Source organism: Apodemus sylvaticus, chromosome 1 (assembly GCF_947179515.1).
Source record: "Apodemus sylvaticus chromosome 1, mApoSyl1.1, whole genome shotgun sequence".
In the NCBI taxonomy this organism is placed as follows: domain Eukaryota; kingdom Metazoa; phylum Chordata; class Mammalia; order Rodentia; family Muridae; genus Apodemus; species Apodemus sylvaticus.
Window position 1 is genome coordinate 83,843,824 of NC_067472.1, and position 17,024 is coordinate 83,860,847.

The 17,024-nt window shown below is 46.6% G+C and overlaps 2 protein-coding genes and 1 long non-coding RNA gene across 4 annotated transcripts in view; 2 read left to right on the forward strand and 1 right to left on the reverse strand.

Annotated features, from left to right (window-relative positions):
• Gga2 (golgi associated, gamma adaptin ear containing, ARF binding protein 2) overlaps positions 1–6,700 on the forward strand; it is a 31,737-nt gene extending 25,037 nt beyond the window's left edge. Inside the window, exons 14-17 of the mRNA XM_052199932.1 lie at positions 1,701–1,858; positions 3,733–3,902; positions 4,927–5,037; positions 5,657–6,700. Of these exons, the coding sequence (XP_052055892.1) occupies positions 1,701–1,858; positions 3,733–3,902; positions 4,927–5,037; positions 5,657–5,767 (550 nt within the window). The 3' untranslated portion in view covers positions 5,768–6,700. The remainder of the gene's footprint in view (positions 1–1,700; positions 1,859–3,732; positions 3,903–4,926; positions 5,038–5,656) is intronic.
• A 51-nt stretch (positions 6,701–6,751) lies between these two features.
• LOC127697086 (uncharacterized) lies at positions 6,752–12,350 on the reverse strand. The gene is made up of 3 exons (XR_007980405.1): positions 12,262–12,350; positions 11,537–11,633; positions 6,752–6,812 (listed from the first exon to the last, which is right to left on the reverse strand). It is a non-coding gene; the product is annotated as an uncharacterized LOC127697086 (long non-coding RNA).
• Positions 12,351–12,370: 20 nt separating this feature from the next.
• The window catches only part of Cog7 (component of oligomeric golgi complex 7), a 60,770-nt gene continuing 56,116 nt past the window's right edge, over positions 12,371–17,024 (forward strand). For both annotated transcript variants that reach the window (XM_052199922.1, XM_052199925.1), the window contains exons 1-3: positions 12,371–12,637; positions 16,096–16,244; positions 16,477–16,593. In XM_052199922.1, coding sequence (XP_052055882.1) covers positions 12,469–12,637; positions 16,096–16,244; positions 16,477–16,593 — 435 coding nt within the window. In that variant the 5' untranslated portion in view covers positions 12,371–12,468. The remainder of the gene's footprint in view (positions 12,638–16,095; positions 16,245–16,476; positions 16,594–17,024) is intronic.

A 17,024-nucleotide genomic window follows, 5' to 3' on the forward strand; every position in this document is an offset into this window, starting at 1 on the left:
TGTCTTGCCTTATGTGGGTTCCAGAGAGCAAGCCCAGCTGGTCAGGTTTTGCAGCAAATATCTTTATCTGCATTGACCTCCCCCCTCCCCCATCTTGCTGGCCTATTTTGTTTTGTGAGACAGTCTTCTGTCTAGGTTGGCTTCAAACCCATTAGAAGCCAAGGATGTCCTTGAACTTCTGGTCCCTACATCTAAGTGCAGTGATCACAGCGGTGTCCCATACACCCTCGCAAGGCTGACTGACATGATAGTGCTTATTTCTCTTTCCTGACTGCCGTGTTTCTAAATTATGTAAAACTAGAGAAAAAAGTGTAGGTCCTAAAGAGCATTCCCTAAGAACGGTAGAAAAAAGTTCTTCTTCTTTTTAAAGAGGATTTCTTTTGACCCTTGATTCCAGTTCGTTCTCTTTCTCCCGTTTTGCCCCCAGGTGAGAGTCTCCCTGTAGTGTAGACTGCCCCAGAGATCTCCCTTCTCCAGCCGGTTGAGTGCTGGGAGACAAGCTTTTGCTATACACGTGACGATGTTTTGTTATAGCTTGTTTTTATGAAGCAGCATTCCAACATGACCTTTTCCTTTCTTCTTTTTTTTTGGGGGGGATTTTTTTTGAGACAGGGTTTCTCTGTGTAGCCCTGGCTGTCCTGAAACTCACTCTGTAGACCAGGCTGGCCTCGAACTCAGAAATCCGCCTGCTTCTGCCTCCCAGAGTGCTGGGATTACAGGCGTGCGCCACCACCGCCCAGCTTTTTCCTTTCTTCTTATTCAAGATTTATTTTTATTTATATGTGTGATTCTGTGTGTATGCATGCCACATGCACATGGGTGCCCTTGGAGGCTGGAGAGGTGTTGGATCCCCTGGAACTCAGTTACAAGGGGTTTAGTTCTGCCTGGTGTTGGTACTGGGAGGCAAACTTGGGCTCTCATATGGGCTCTTATTTACTAATTCATCTCTCCAGTACACTCTCTCTTCCGCCCCGAAGTCTCACTATGCAGCCCTGGCTGCCCTTGAATTTATAGAGATCCACCTGTCCCTGATTGCTGAGTGTTGTGATTAAAGGTGTGTACCACCACGCCCAGTCATACATGCTCTTTTTTAAAAATGTATATCTGTATTCCAGTTCCAGAAGAGGGCATCAAGGCCCCCCATCCCCCCCCCCCCCCGGAATGACAGGTGCCTTTTGAGCTACCTGACATGGGTTCTGGGAAACTCATGTCCTCTGTAAGAACAAGTAAGCACTTGGACCCCTGAGCTATCTTTCCAGCCCTTACATTTTTTTATTACATTTATTTATTTAGTGTTTGAGTATTCATGTGTGAGCACATGTGTGTCCACAGGCACCTACATCATACATGTGGAGGAGGTTCAAGGACAACTTGGGAGTCCATTCTGTGCCTAGTGTAGGGCCAAATGAAGGTTGGCAGGCTGGGCAGCAGCTGCCTTATCCTGAGCCGTCTTTTGGTCCTCGGGAACTGGTTTCGTGTCCCATTACACCTTTGGGACATTTTTATGTGAGTTCATGTGTAAGTGCACCTCATTCTCTCTAGCAGTTACATTATGGTTTGTATGGCTATATTTAATCATTTTCCTCTTGTGGTGGTGGGCATGTTTGCATGCATATTTTGCTGTTATTCAGAAAAACAAAAGACAAAAACTGATGTCTTCTAGTTTTTGTTAGTCATTGATAATTTTCACTTCTTTGTAGGAATTACGTTCCACAAAAGAGCATCCCCAAGGAGGTGCCACCAGGTACCAAGGCCTCTCCAGGCTGGTCCTGGGAGGCAGGGCCGTTGGCTTCTTCCACAGCCTCACAGAATACACCTCTGGCTCACGTGTTTGTCCCTTTGGAATCTGTGAAACCCAGTAAGTAGTTTGTACTCCTTTTTCTTTGTTAGACTTCTAACGACAACAAACTACACCACACTGATAGGCATGGTCATTAAAGTGAGGCAGTTGGTGTAAGGCTGGGGGAGAGGAGAGGAGGTTTTTTGAGCTGATATTTTTCTTAGTCTTCTTTGTATTAGGAGTGTCACTTGTGAGGGATATTCCTAGGTAGAGTTTAATGAGGTTGGAATCTACTTAGGGGCATGCTGTTGGTTCATCTGGATTCAGGGAGTAGCGGGTTAATGTGAGTGGAAGTGACTTGACAAAGGTCATTGGGAATTGAAGGAAGAATTTAGCTAATGCTGCTACTTCTTTGTGGATTCTTAGAGCAGAAAAGTGGGTTTTGCCTCAGCTACAGAGGAAAGGAGAGAAGAGGCTCTGCCAGCCAAGATGATATGCTGTGGTCTCCATGGCAGTGTGTGCTGTAGCAAACAGCCCAGAGCGCTAGGGCTCTGCTCTCTTATAGCCCAGGGTCTTGTGTAGAGGGGAGCTGGGGTGCAGGGGGCCCTGGAGGCCGGGCAGCATTGCTTAAATGAACTTGGTAATAGCAGGCACTTTGCTCATTTTGTTTTACGAAGTTTGATTGAAACAGTATTATGTGTCCAGTGTTAATTTCTTGGTTGTGATAATTATGCCACAGCTGTGTAAGGTGTTAACATTTGGGAAGGTGGGTAATGAACTTATGAGAATCATTTGGTTTACTTTGTAACTGTTCATAAATGTTAAATAATTACAATACAAAGATTAAACATAGGGATTAAAGCAACAATAACATACTTAGATAAAAGCAGAAGGGAAACCCAGGGTTTTATGAGATGAGCTGGCCAGAGGCAGACATTCTGCTGAGGTCTTTTATGTTGTGGTTCTGGGTATCAACCCTGAGACCTTGCACAGTCTAGATAAGCACTCTACTATTGAACTGTAAATTGAATACAATTGAATACAATGTCAATTGAACTGCCATTCCTCCCTCCCCTGCATCCCTCCTCCTATCCCTTCTCTTTGATTTGTAAGACAATCTTTGTATTCCATGCTGGCCTAGAACTAACTACATAACCAAAAATGATCTTTTTTTTTAAAAGATTTTTTTATTTTAAATTTTTTTATGAGTACACTATAGCTATCTTCAGACATACCAGAAGAGGGCATCAGATTCCATTACAGATGGTTGCGAGCCACCATGTGGTTGTTGGGAATTGAACTCAGGACCTCTGTAAGAGCAGTCAGTGCTCTTGATAGCTCGGACATCTTTCCAGCCCACCGAAAATGATCTTAACCTTCAGATTTCCAAACACTAAGCATTCAAACATGAGACTGTGAGTCCATTCTCATTCAGACTGCTACAGTGTGGCTGTGTGTATGTGGTCATGTGAAAGAGCAGAACAAAACAGTGTCTGTATTGCTTGTTTCCAGTCTAAATGTTGTTGTTATTGTGTGTGTGTATGTTTGAGAGAGGGTCTCATTATGTAGCCTGACTGTCCTGAAACTGTGTAGACCAGGCTGGCCTAGAACTCACAGAGATCTGCCTACTTCTTTCTCCTGAGTGCTGGGTTTAAAGGTATGGCTCACCACGGCTATCTTTATATTTGTTGTTGGCGGTGGTTTTTTAAATTTCATTTTTTTTTGTGATAAACTATAGTGTTCCTGTGTAAGCAGTCATGATCACATTTAATGACCCTTTCCTCAGTTCAGTGGTGTGATGAGGATGGGTGGGTGGTGGTAAGGATTTGTTTTGGATTAGAGTTGTCCAGTGCAGATTTGGTGTTCATGGTGCAGATGGGTGGAGGATGGGAGGCGGCGGCAGCGATGGTGTCAAGTATGATGCTGACCCTTGTTGGCTCCCTGTGTACCAGGCAGCTTGCCGCCCATCGTTGTTTATGACCGGAACGGCTTCCGGATTCTGCTGCACTTCTCCCAGACTGGGGCCCCCGGCCACCCGGACGTGCAGGTGCTGCTATTGACCATGATGAGCACTGCCACCCAGCCTGTCTGGGATGTCATGTTTCAGGTGGCTGTCCCAAAGGTGAGTCACCTGCTGCTGGCCAGTGACTCCTTTCTGCACACTTGCTGAGACATTATTAGTTAGGCTGAAGAGACAGGTGAGGCAGACTCTTCCTCAGACTGGCTAAACCTAAAACTGGAGATGTCAGTGGCTTCCTTACCTGGGCAGTCCTGTATATTTGACTTCAGATAAGGACCTACCCAGCCAAGTTTTTAAGTTAATTGCTTAAAAATATTGTTTGTGGGTATTTTGTTTGTTTTTTAAACAGGATCTCATATGTAGCCCTGGTTGGCCTGGAACTCGTTATGTTGACCAGGCTGTCCCCGCAATTCACAAAGATCTGCCTGCCTCTGCCTCCCAGTTACTGTGATTAAAGGTGTATACCACATGCCCTGCTATGTTTTGTTTTTTGATGCAGGGTCACACTGTGGGCCAGTGTGGCCTGGAACTTGCTTTTTCTCAAGCTTGTCCTCAGACTCACTCTTCCTGCCTCTACCTCTTGAGTGCTGGAGTAGAGGTGTGTGTCACCACACCTCACCAGATGAAGGTGGCTGGCTCTGCTTTTCTCTTTGGGCTGTCCGGGGCCCATAAAGCATGAACACAACCACTTGTGTCCAGGGCTGCATGGCCCTCTTTTTATTACTTAGGCTTAAAAGCAAGCAAGCAAGCAAGGATAGAAATAGATACGTGTGTCCTCTCGCCCACGTGGGCGCCTGTCACTGCTTGATCTAAGTGTTGTGTCCATCCAAGGGCATAGAGCTAGTAAGAGGTGGATGGAGAGCTCCTCCCGAGATCTTCTCTGGCGTTTTATGCTGCCTCTCAGAGGCCAACTGGACCACAGTGCAAATATGTTCCTGTGGGCAGAAGGAAAGGCTTCTGTGGTTCCTATAGCCACTCATAAGAGATGTGTATGTGGGACCATATGATTATCCTGAGGTGATTTTCTTGAGGGAGGTTAAACTGCTGTTGGTGTGAGTGTCCTTACTGACGCGGTGGCTTTCTGGATTAACGTGTTGAATTCTCTCTCCCCCCCCCCCCCCCCCAGTCCATGCGAGTGAAGCTGCAGCCGGCATCTAGCTCCAAGCTCCCTGCGTTCAGCCCTTTGATGCCTCCAGCCGTGATATCTCAGACGCTGTTGCTCGACAACCCACACAAAGTATGTCCTGGGGTCTTTGGTAGCATGGAGTAGACCCTGAATAGCACACTGACACTTGGCTGTCGAGTCCGGGGAGCTCCAGGTTGAGTTTGGGGTGGAACAGCCCTTACTTGGGGCGTGCTTTGCTTCAGGACTTGTTAGAAGATCTGTAATGGTGAGTCACAGCTGGGAACCAGAGAAGAGACCTGTGAACTCATGCCTAGACTCCTCTGGAGGAAGTAGCCTGTCTTCCTGTAGGTCTCTAAATTACCCTTTGGGACTGCAGGGGTGGGCAGGGCTTCCGGGACACATGCATGGCTCTGGGATTTGTAGTTCTGAGGCGACTAAGCCAGGGTATCCATGGCATTCCCTTGCTCTAAGTCTTCATGTGGAGGAATTATGTAAACACACTGAGCCAAGTGGAGTGGTGCACAGTGGTATGACTATACCAGCACTCCAGAGGAAGAGGCAGGCCTGATTTATATGGCAAGTTCCAGGCCAGCCTAGGCCACACAGTAGACCCTGTCTCAAAAATAAACTGTTCCTTGGAGAGTCTTAAGTTGGGTGGAGACTTTTCCTGTAGGCTTGACTCTCTGTTTCTACCGATTAATTTAACATCTTAGCCTCTCTTCTGTCCCAGGAACCTATCCGGTTGCGGTATAAGCTGACTTTCAACCAAGGTGGGCAGCCTTTCAGTGAAGTAGGAGAGGTGAAAGACTTCCCAGACCTGGCCGTCCTGAGCACCGCCTGACTTCTCAACCAAGACTCTTCAGTGACGCTTGGGCTTTGTCCTTTTATTGTCTGGTCGGGACTCGTTGTAATGTGTGCAGAGTGCCAAGAGTTCTCTCCTGATGTTAGGCCTTGATTGCCAATCTGTGTGTTGATCATGTATGTGCGGGTGCGTGTGTTACTGGGGCGCTGGGGGAGGAGGGACAGCTGGGCTTGGGATTTGGGCAGTGTGAGGGATGCTGACAACCTCTGAGATCATCTCGGCTGCACTCATACCTGCTTCTGCATGTTGGTTGACACTGTTGCCCCTGCCTCCAGTTGGAGTTTTATAAGCCAAAGTTTTTTCCATGTATTGCTAATCTTTTCATTCATCCACTCTGTGCCTTGTCAGCCTTTGAAAGTCTGAGTTGCTCCCAGGCTGCTATTCTCAGGGACCTTAGAAAGGGACCTGGTTGGTCTTGCGACAGAGTGTCTTCTGGGGCACACTCTTCCAAGAATGGCCTTGTCTTCATTTTTCATTAGCAAATGCTGCTTGCAGATGTTACAGTAAGACCTTCTAAACGGAATGTTTGTTATACTAGTTCAGGCAAGGGGCTTGCCATGAGACCAGGAGACCACACTTGCTGGGCCAATCATGTCCTTCACTACAGTGCCTTAGATTCTCCCGTAGATGGACCCTCTGAGGCCTTGCTCAGGCCCTGGGTTCTGTGGGTTGGGCAGCCTGTCTGGGCCCTTACTCAGGACCCACAACGTCATCTTCATTCTTTCTGTTCACAAACATCTCAGAGCTCTTTCATTGTGACCCTGTGTTCGTTGTTGTAAATCACAGCTAAGGGGGGGGGAGGGGGCAGCCCCATGGCCCTCACAGTCCCAGGTGGGGAGCTGCGGTGCAGGTAGAGAGCCGTGTGGTGACTAAATACAGAACATCACTGAATAAATACCGTGTCCAAATCTGCCTGCTGTTGAGTCCATGGGGATGCGTTTAGAGGTGCCAGGCTGGACGGGACCGGTCTTCTGTCAGCAAGTGAGGACACGATGAAGAACCGTGTTCTGATGAGCTGAGGGAGCTGGAGAAGAGGGGTGGGAGTTTGTTTCCAGTGTACCCAGAAAGGGAATCTCAAGCTAATGGTTGACCTATACTTCGAGAACACCTACTGTATGCTGGGTACCTGGGCATGCATGCTTCAGTAAGTTCTGCTTGGCAGGGTCTGGGAGAAGGGATCCTGAGTCCTGAAATGGGTGGTGAGGGCTGTAAAGTCCTGGCAGCCAGTCTTGTGGGTTCCGCCTCAGAGACTGGAGAGCTGTCTCTGGATTGGGGCATGTTCATCTACTTGGAAGTCCAACAATCATTTTCTTTGGGTGTATATTAACAGCCCAGAACATTTGATAATTTCAGTAGATTTTAGAATACCTCTGGCTGCTGTTTTTGTTTGTTTGCTTGTTTTGGAGACAGTCACTGTAGCTCTGGCTGGCCTGGAATTTACCAAGTAGACCAGGCTGGCCTCATACTCACAGTGATCCACTGCCTCTGCCTCCTGAGTGCTGGGATTAAAGGTGTGCTCTGCAATGACTGATTTTTTTAAAAAAAAAAAAGGTCTCAGGTAGCCTAAGCTGACCTCAGACTCACTGTGGAAACTGAAAGAGAGTGACCTTGAACTTCTGATCCTACTGCCTCCAACTTGTATGTACCAAGTCCTGACAAGATGGAACTCCAGGCCTGTGCATGCTAGGTTTTTTGTTGTGTTTGAGTTAGAGTCTCAAGCTATAGTCCAACCTGACCCAGAACTCAAATACCATGTTCAAAGAAACATGATATAAGAGCCAAGATACAGTCCACACACGTGTGAAACAGGCTGGAGCAAGGCCTCCATGGTTTTTTGCCTGCTATCCCCAGGAACACGCTCCTCACAGCCCTGTTCCCAGATGCAGCTTCAGTATCACAGTTGCCAATGCACTGTCAGTCACAGGAGGGAAAGGGGAAGTGCCAAGGCTTTCTGGAAACTTCCCACGATGTCTGCCTTCACATCTTGTATTTGGCCACACCTAGTTGCAAAGCGCACTGGGAAAGTATGGATGTATGTGCAGTGCAACACAGGATAAACTAGGGTCTAGTTACCGTGGAAGGAGAGTTTGGATAGTATGGTACAAAACTAGCATGCACTCTTCCCTCTATTGTGGGAGAAACCTGCTTTCAAACTATTGCTAAATGAAAATGCAGGTTATTTTTAATTTGTAGTTCTGGCCATCAAATTTATGGCTTTGTTAAGGTTACTACTGCTGTGATATAAAACACCATGCCAAAACAACTTGGGGAGGAAAGGGTTTATTGGCTTACATTTCCACATCACTGTTTATCATCTAAGGAAGGCAGGTCAGAAACTCAAACAGGGCAGGAACGAGGAGGCAGGAGCTGTTGCAGCGGACATGGAGGGGCGCTGCTTACTGGCTTGCTCCTCCGGGCTTACTCAGCCTGCCTTTCAGAAGGACCACCATTCTGGGGATGACGGTGCCACCATAGGGGGCTGGACCCCTCTCCCCATTAATCACTATTTAAGAAAATGCCCTGCAGACTTGCATGTAGACTGATCTTACAGAGGCATTTCTTTATTACAATTCCCACCTCTCAGATGACTGTCAAGTTTACATAAAACCAAGCTACAACCTCATGCCCTGCTTCTAGCTTTAAACCAAACATTTCCCCCAGACATTTTTTTGTTTTGTTTTGGAGACAGGGTTTCTCTGTGTAGCCCTAGCTGTCCTGGAACTCGCTCTGTAGACCAGGCTGGCCTTGAACTCAGAAATCAGCCTGCCTCTGCCTCTCAAATGCTGGGATTAAAGGTGTGTGCCACCACTGCCCAGCTCAGATATTTGTGTATACACATAACTGGCCATGGTTGGGTCTTGGAATTACAGGTGGGTTTCTTTTCACCCTTATTTTAGTTTACCGAAATTTCTAAACCAAATATATAAAAGGTGAGAATTCTGGGCCAGGAAGATGGCTCTTCAGAGTGCTTGGTGTGCAAGAGTGAGGACCTGAGCTCCATCCCTAGAACCTGTGTGGAGAAGCTGCCTGTGGTGGTAAGCACAAGCAGAGAGCACCACCCGGGGCTTGCTAACCAGCCCCCTAATGTAACTGGTGCGCAGCAGGCCGTGAGACCCTGTCTGAAAGAGTAAGGCGGATGGCACCCGGCCCAGGAAGTTGGTCTCTGGCCTCCGCAGGCACACATGCACACACAGGGAATAGAAGTTCCCTCATCTGCTTTCCAGAGATTCTCAACACTAAGAATGCTTAAGCAGACTGATGTGACACTACATAGCTGGGGGAGAGTAGGCACAGCTGTGATCATCAAGAGCAAAGGATGACCCAGACTTTCCCTTCACCTGAGCTATAAGCCAGGTGTCTTTAGTTCTCTCTCCCCCACACTTGTTTGTAGAATCTGCCTGAGAATCACATTCCGTTCTTTTATTTCTCACATGCACCCTCTTGAGCAAGTTGCCCTAGCACTTTTTATGTAGCACAGGTTGACTTTGAACTTCTGATCCTCTTGCCTCCACCTGTCATGTGCTGGGTTATAGGTGTGCTATAGCCACTTCTCACAGCTGGCTTGAGTTAAGGATGCACCCCACTGTGCCTGGTTTATCCAGGTCAGTCTGGCATGTCTCAAAAATTGTTGTCTTGGGGCCAGAAAAGTTAAGCATATGCACTGTTCTTGCAGAGGACCCATGACCGAAGGCTAATGACAACCCGTATCTCTTATTTCCTCTTCTGGCCTCTGCACATACCTGCACTGATGTTTATAACTCATAGACATACAAATATTAAAATTATTTTTTAAAAAGTGTAGGTTTAGGGCGAGGACTAGGAAACAGATTGACATGTTTCTAAAGAGCAGCTGGCACCATGGACACGTGTGAAAAGGTCCCCAGGGAGTGAGAGGAAGGGTTGGTGGGATCTGAGGGGTCTTTATGTCTGGAGGCTGGTGCTTGAAGAGGACGGTTTGTGGGTCACTTTTTACTGGAATTTCTCACTATTCCCTCTCCCTGCAGCAGAGGGCATCTTTGCTGTGAGAGGTACACTGGAATGGCCCAGGACCACCACTTATCAGCAGAGAAGATGCATTCCCTGCCTGAGGTTGTGTCCGGTTTCTGACTTACTAGAGAGCCCAAACTGACCACATAGCCCTGGCTAATCTCAAGACTTCATATGAGAACAGTATGAAGGAAATACTGGGTCAGACTTGAAAATGGTTTAAACTTGGAATGTGTTTCCCTTTTTAGTTTCCTTTTCTGTTGCTGTGATAAAATATCTAACCTGTGGAAATTTAAGGCAGAAAGGGTTCATTTTAGCTTATAGCTCAATGTAACAAGTCAAAGCAGGAAGAGCCTGAAGTGGGCGGTTGTATCCATATTCAAGAAACAGCTAATGATCAGCCTGGCTGTCTCCATAAGGTTCTGGACCTTCCTGCCCATGGAAGTGACCTTCCCACAATGAAGCAGTGTCTTCCTGCTTTGATTAACATAATTAAGACAGTCCTTCACCCAGGCTTAGTGGCACATGCCTTTAATCCCAGCACTCAGGATGTAGAGGCAGGCTGGTCTAACAGATGGTCCATCATAGGCATGCCCCAAGGCCCATCTTCTACATGATTTAAGATCCTGTCAAGCTGAAGGCACTAACCACACACACACACACACACACACACACACACACACACAAGGATCAGGTGAAAGCATCAAAGCTTTGTGGATGTAGAATGCTATAGAAGGGACAGTTTAACAGCCATTGTGAGCACATGGTACTCTTTTGAGGACCCAGGTTTGGTCCCCAGAATCCATATTGGGTGGCTCACAGCTGCTTGTTACTCCAGCTCTAGGAGAGCCAATGTCATCTTCTGGTCTTTGGGTATATTCATTCATGAGTGACCAAACCCACACAGAGATATGCATATATACACATAATTAAATCTTTAAAAAAAATCTTAAAAGAAGAAGCCAAAAAATAGCCTGGGCCTTAGTGACACCAGTGGACACATAGCTCAGGGAAAATGTACTAAAAAAGTGAGGTAGGCAAGAGAATAGGCTTTGTTCCTGATATAAAGGTGTATTTGATGATATTAGGTTAACACTTAAGGAAGATACAAGTTATACGTGTACATACACCTACTATCAGAGCCCTGAAGAACCTGAAGCAAAAAACGAATGCAGCTGGGCAGAAAAGTGGGCAGTACAAAAATACGAATTTCCTTGGTGGGTTTTTGTTTGTTTTTGGAGACAAGCGTTTGGATTAAAAGTCTGTGCTAGCCACTGCACCCGGCTAACAATAATGAGTTGGAAACTTTCAGCAGTTGGTAGGACAACTTAGAGGATGATCAAGGACATATGCTTTGAAGAAAACTAATAATTATCTTTACTAAAATACATGGAACACTTACCAGTGACTGCAGATATTTCTTTTTTGCTGTTTGGTTTTGTTTTGGTTGGTTTTTATGAGACAGGGTCTTGCTATATAGGCCTGAATGATTTCAAACTCAAGGAATCTTCCCTCTTTTGGCATCCCTAGTGCTGGGATTACAGGCATGCATCACCACACGCACTTAGATGTGTGTTTTCCTTCCTCCCTTCTCTGCTTCCCCTTTATATTGAATGTTCATATCCCTAGTGCTGGGTTTCATAAAGACCCTTCGCCACGACAGACAAATATTAAGGCCATAGCAAGTCTCTGTAGGCTTAGATCAGCTTAAGTCACAGTAAGTATGTTTTCCAGATACATGAAATTAAATTAGAAACCAACCTAAAACATGGCATAGTGGCTGAAGCCAGAAATCCCAGCACATGGGAGGGTCAATCTCCAGACTTGCGCTTGAGTTCCAGGATAGAACGGAACCTGTCTTTAAAAACAAACAAACAAACAAACAAACAATAACAAGTCATCTACTTTGCTATACTAGACAGGTGCAAACAGAACTCGGAGAAAGGAAGGAAGAAAGAAGAAACTAATTAATGAAGAAAATGATGGAAAATAGATAATGGAAAAATTAAAGGAAAATTTATTTTTTTGAAGATTATTGAAGATTACTGAAACTAGGCCAGAAAGAATTAGGGGACAGCATTATCAAATCTATATAAATTTGAGAGGAGAGATGGTCCAGCGGTTAATAGTACTGTCTGCTTTTCAGAGGACCTGCGTTCCACCCCCAGCATGCATAACCACATGTAACATCCCACTTCCAGGAGATCTTTCATTCTCACCTGGCCTCTGCCGGCACCAGACAGACAAGTGGTTCACACACATACATATAGGCAAAACACTAATCCATATAAAATAAAATTAAAAAAAAAAACCAACAAACTGCGGTATGCTTTTAGTGAGGACGGAAAACTAGCAACATTAAAATCCTAAATACAGAGTTTATATTTCTCAGCTGCTCCTTTCTCAGACGTCAAGTTCTTCTAGGTTAGAGGAAATACGAGTTTACTTAGTTTGCTGCTCGACAAATAGCAGAAAAGGAATTGTACCTGTTGAGACTGTGTGAAGCCCGCAGGTCCAACAGGAACAGTTGCTATGGTAATAGGCACTGACTTCCGGAAGAAGTACGGCTCGCGACGAGGGACATTCGGCCTCTGCACTAGTGTGCTGACGGGGCGGCAAGTTGCAGGCGCGGTGGGTTCTGGCGGGAGTCCCGAAGGCGGTGTCACTCGGCGCCAACCCGAAGGCCGCGCGCCATGGATTTCTCCAAGTTCCTGGCCGACGACTTCGACGTAAAGGACTGGATCAATGCGGCCTTCAGAGCTGGCCCCAAAGACGGGGCGGCGGGGAAGGCAGACGGCCACGCAGCCACCCTGGTGATGAAGCTGCAGCTGTTTATCCAGGAAGTGAACCACGCCGTGGAGGGTGAGCCACGCAGTCGCCCACCTGACCGCCCCGGCACCCGACTGCAGGACCGGGCCCAGGGGCTAAGCCTCTCCTTTGGTGGGAAAGCGAGCCCTGCAGTAGTCCGAGTTAGGTCTGGGCTTCCGTGTTCATCTCTGATGATGCAATAGCATTTCCTTTAAAACCTTAAAAAAACAAAAAAAAAAAACAAAAACAAAAAACCCAAAACCAAAAAACCAACCAAACAAACAAACAAAAAAACAAAACAAACAAAAAAGCTGGGCGTGGTGGCTACTGCCTGTAATTTCAGCACTGGGAAGGTGTGCTGGAGGATCAGGAATACAAAGCCAGCTTCAGTTGCAAAGTGAGTTCCAGTCCAGTTCTAGGCTATAGGATTGCTCTCGCTGGCTCACCCTTTCCTCTCCTCCTCCTCCTCCTCCTCCCTTCTTATTTACAGTGTCACTCTATCGCCTAGGTTCACCTCAAACTCACAGTAGTTCTCCTTCTGCCTCAGCTTCCATAATCTGGCATTACAGATACGTGTCTGTCACTACTCTTGTAGAGGACCTTAATTCTCAGCACCCACATCAGTTGGCTCACAACTACCTGTAACTCCAGTTCCATGGGATTCAGTGGCCTCTTTGGGCATGAATAGTCTTATGCACATACTGACACACAGACACACATGGGTGCATGTAATTAAAAAATAAATCTTGAAAGAAGTCCTTTTGGAGGTTCTGGGGTGGAGAGAATCTCATGTAACCCATACTGGGCTTGAATTTGCTGTATGATAGAGCTATCTTGAGCTCTTGATCTTCACGCCTTTGACTCTGAAGTTCTGGGATTATAGACATGTTCCATCATGCCTGGCATAAAGAACCACTTTTGAGAGCATTTAATAGTTTACCGGTCCTAGTATTTAGCAGTATATGGGAACGACACAAATCCATTAATATATCTTTGTAAGCTAAAGATGGGCCATCCTGAATGAAGACTTTAACTCTGTGTGTGTGTTGTGTGTATGTGTGTGTGTGTGTGTGTGAGAGAGAGAGAGACAGAGAGAGAGAGAAGAGATTATGAGAGAAAGAGAAAGAGAGACTGTATGGATGTGAATCAATGCCCCTCCTTGCTGCTTCACTGTGCTGAGGACAGCACCACATAGTCTGGGTTATGATGCTGCAGCTTGGTTTCCAGGGCATATTTTTCCTCAGTCTGCATGTGTGTGGGAGCAGTGAACGAGTAGGCTCGTGTTTCTCAGTGGCTCCCGGGACCCACATCCTTGTGTTCGGAGGTGCTAGGGATGCAGCCTTGGGCCCTGTCCCACACCTACCAGATAAGAGACTAGCTGATGCTAAAACATGCTCAGGTCTAGGAACACAGGCTTAACTGGAGTCTGTGGTGTTCATGCCTCTCGACTGTTGCAGTGGGCTCCAGGTTTGGCAGCCAGGGCCACTTTGTCTACATCCGTCCTCATGGGCCTCTAAACTTGTCAGACACCTGGGCTTTGTGTGCAGTTCTGTTTCCATGTTCATCGCTATGGCAGCCACAGCACCGGGGAGGATGGCGTTTACCTTATGAATTTCCAAAAGTTTACACATGCATTAAGGGAAAGCATGAGACAGGTTACTTTCATTGGCAGCTCAGGCATGTTCCTGTACCCTGCCCTTGGTTCCACTCTAAAGAATCTTACCAGACTCAGAGCATGCCAGACAGTCAGCTCTGGCTAGTGTTCCTAGTCTTTCGTTTCCAGTGCTCTGTGGATAGTTGAAGTGTTCATTCATAGCATCACTGATGGTCCGTAGTCCCTAGAGATGTGAAGCAGCAACTTACTTTGGATGGACACCTGTTAAAGATGTTCGAAACCCAGTTCATTGCAAAATCAAAACCATATTTCAAGGTCACTTGACAGATACACCTTTTTTAAAACATTGAACCCAGGATGATTTAAAACTAGCAGGGAATGTCTGGTAAAACAGGGGTCAGCGAGGTGACCTAAGTCAGTGCCATGTCCCCAGTAGGATGAATGACACCGTGCTTCAGAAGTCAACCATCAACATCAAGCTGACCCAGGACCTACAAGAAAGATTGAAGGACACAGGTGTGGTCACCACAGGTGTGGTAGCATTCGCCTGTAATCCTGACCCTTGGGGTACTTTTCCTTTTTTAAGACTTTCTGTTTATTTTATGTATGTGAGTACCCTTTAGCTGTCTTCAGACACACCAGAAGAGAGCATTGGATCTTATTACAGATGGTTGTGAGCCTCCATGTGGTTGCTGGGAATTGAACTCAGGACTTCTGAAAGAGCAGTCAGTGCTCTTAACGGTTGAGCCATCTCTCCAGCCAAGGAAGCTTTTTATAATTAAGAAAACTGAGTATATTCCTGAGAAGCTTGGGATTAAAGGAAAAGTAAAAGTCCAACAGAATAAAAGTATGAAAATGAGAAGATGACTATGTCAAGCATATAGGAGCAAAACTCACGCAGTGCTTGACAGGTGCTCTCCCACTGAGCACTGCTGAGGGAGCACTCCCACTGAGCACTGCCTCAGAGCTACTGCCCTGGCTCTTGGGTTTTGTTTAACATTTATTTTTCTTTTCTTTTTTTTTCTTTTCTTTTCTTTTCTTTTTTCCTTTCCTTTCCTTTCCTTTTCTTTTCTTTTCTTTTCTTGTGTGTGTGTGTCTGTGTGTGTCTGTGTGTGTGTGTCTGTGTGTGTCTGTGTGTGTCTGTGTATGTCTGTGTATGTGATCATGATGCACTCATGCTCATGATCAGATGCACACGGAGGCCAGGATGGGCTTCAGGTTCTTTGGAGCTAGAGTTACAGGCCCCATCCAGATTCTCTCCTCTGATAAAGCTGTAATTATTCTTAGTCTTGGAGCCATCAGCCCTTCCCCCCCAGTTCTATTTTGCTGGTGTTTGTTTTGTTTTGTTTTGTTTTTGATACACGGTTTCTTTGGGTAGCCCTGGCTGCCCTGGAACTTACTATGTAGACCAGGCTGGCCTCAAATCCACAGAGATTTACCTGCCTCTGCCTCCCTAGTAATGGGACTAAATGGGACTAAAGGCATGCATCACCACTGCCCAGCATAGTTCTTTGTTTTTTTTTTTTTTTTTTTTTTTGAGACAAGGTGTTTCTACTGTAAGGCAGGCCTGGAACTCCCTATATAGCCTAAGATAGCATCACTTTTCCCAGTAATCCTCCTGCTTCAGCTTCTTAAGGGTCGGGATTACAGACACACGATACCACACCTGTGTCCTTCATTCTTTTTGTTGGTCTTGGGTCAAGTTGATGTTGGTTGCTCATTTCTGATGTCATGGTGTGGCTAAGGTCACCTTGCTGACCCCAGCTTTGGCACACGTGCCCTGATTGGTAACGTTATCGGGAAAGTCTCCTTTCTGTTCCTGTGTGATGGTCTCCTACGGTACCAGCTCCAGCTCCCACTGCTTGTATATATTGCTATTCTTGGATTTTTGCTGCAGAAACAAGTCTCCAGGCCCTTCAGAACATGCCCAAAGTGCTCCGTGATGTGGAAGCCCTGAAGCAGGAGGCGTCGTTTCTGAAAGAACAAATGATCCTCGTCAAAGAGGACATTAAAAAGTTTGAGCAGGACACTTCGCAGTCCATGCAGGTACCTTGGCTTCTGTCCTCAATGTGGGTCTCTCTGTTCCGCAGATGATCTGGCTCATGGGGATTTAGAACTTAGAGCTCTTCCCGGAACTCAGGTTGCCTTTGCACCCAACTTACCTTCTCAGCCTATTAGCAGGGCGAAGGGTAAGAACAATCGCAAAACACTGTGTCAGGTCGGTGATGGCAGAGGAAAGGGGACGGTTGCTTAACTACACACATGCTCTCTCTTTCAGGTCCTGGTAGAGATTGACCAGGTGAAGTCCAGGATGCAGCTTGCTGCGGAATCGCTCCAGGAAGCTGACAAGTGGAGCACGCTGAGTGCTGATATTGAAGAGACCTTCAAAACTCAAGTATGTCCCTTTGCAGGGCCCCGTGCACCAGGCATTTACGGAGGAGCTTGGGGTTTGGTGTCAGTAGCATTGGGCTGTCCTGGGGGAGGCTTGCCCTGAGTATATCCACTCTCTTAAGTTTGCCTCTCTTGCTTGACGGAAGCCCAGGAGACACGCACAGGCAGAGAAGATGGGCTGAGTGTGATCTTGGGAAGTTTCTTCACTTCTCAGGGGCAGCAAAAGTGGAAAGCAGTGATAGCTTTGAAGCCTGCTTGCAAGTGTGCAGAGAAGTGATGTGGTTTGAAGAACTCTCAGAAAGCTAAACAAACTACAACCCAACTCTCCAAGCCCCTCACTTCTCTTCTGTAGACACTTACCAGTTGTTCCTCCAGATGTTTCCCCACCACAAACTTGCCCACAAACTGCACCATGTGTGGTGTGAGTACCAGTCA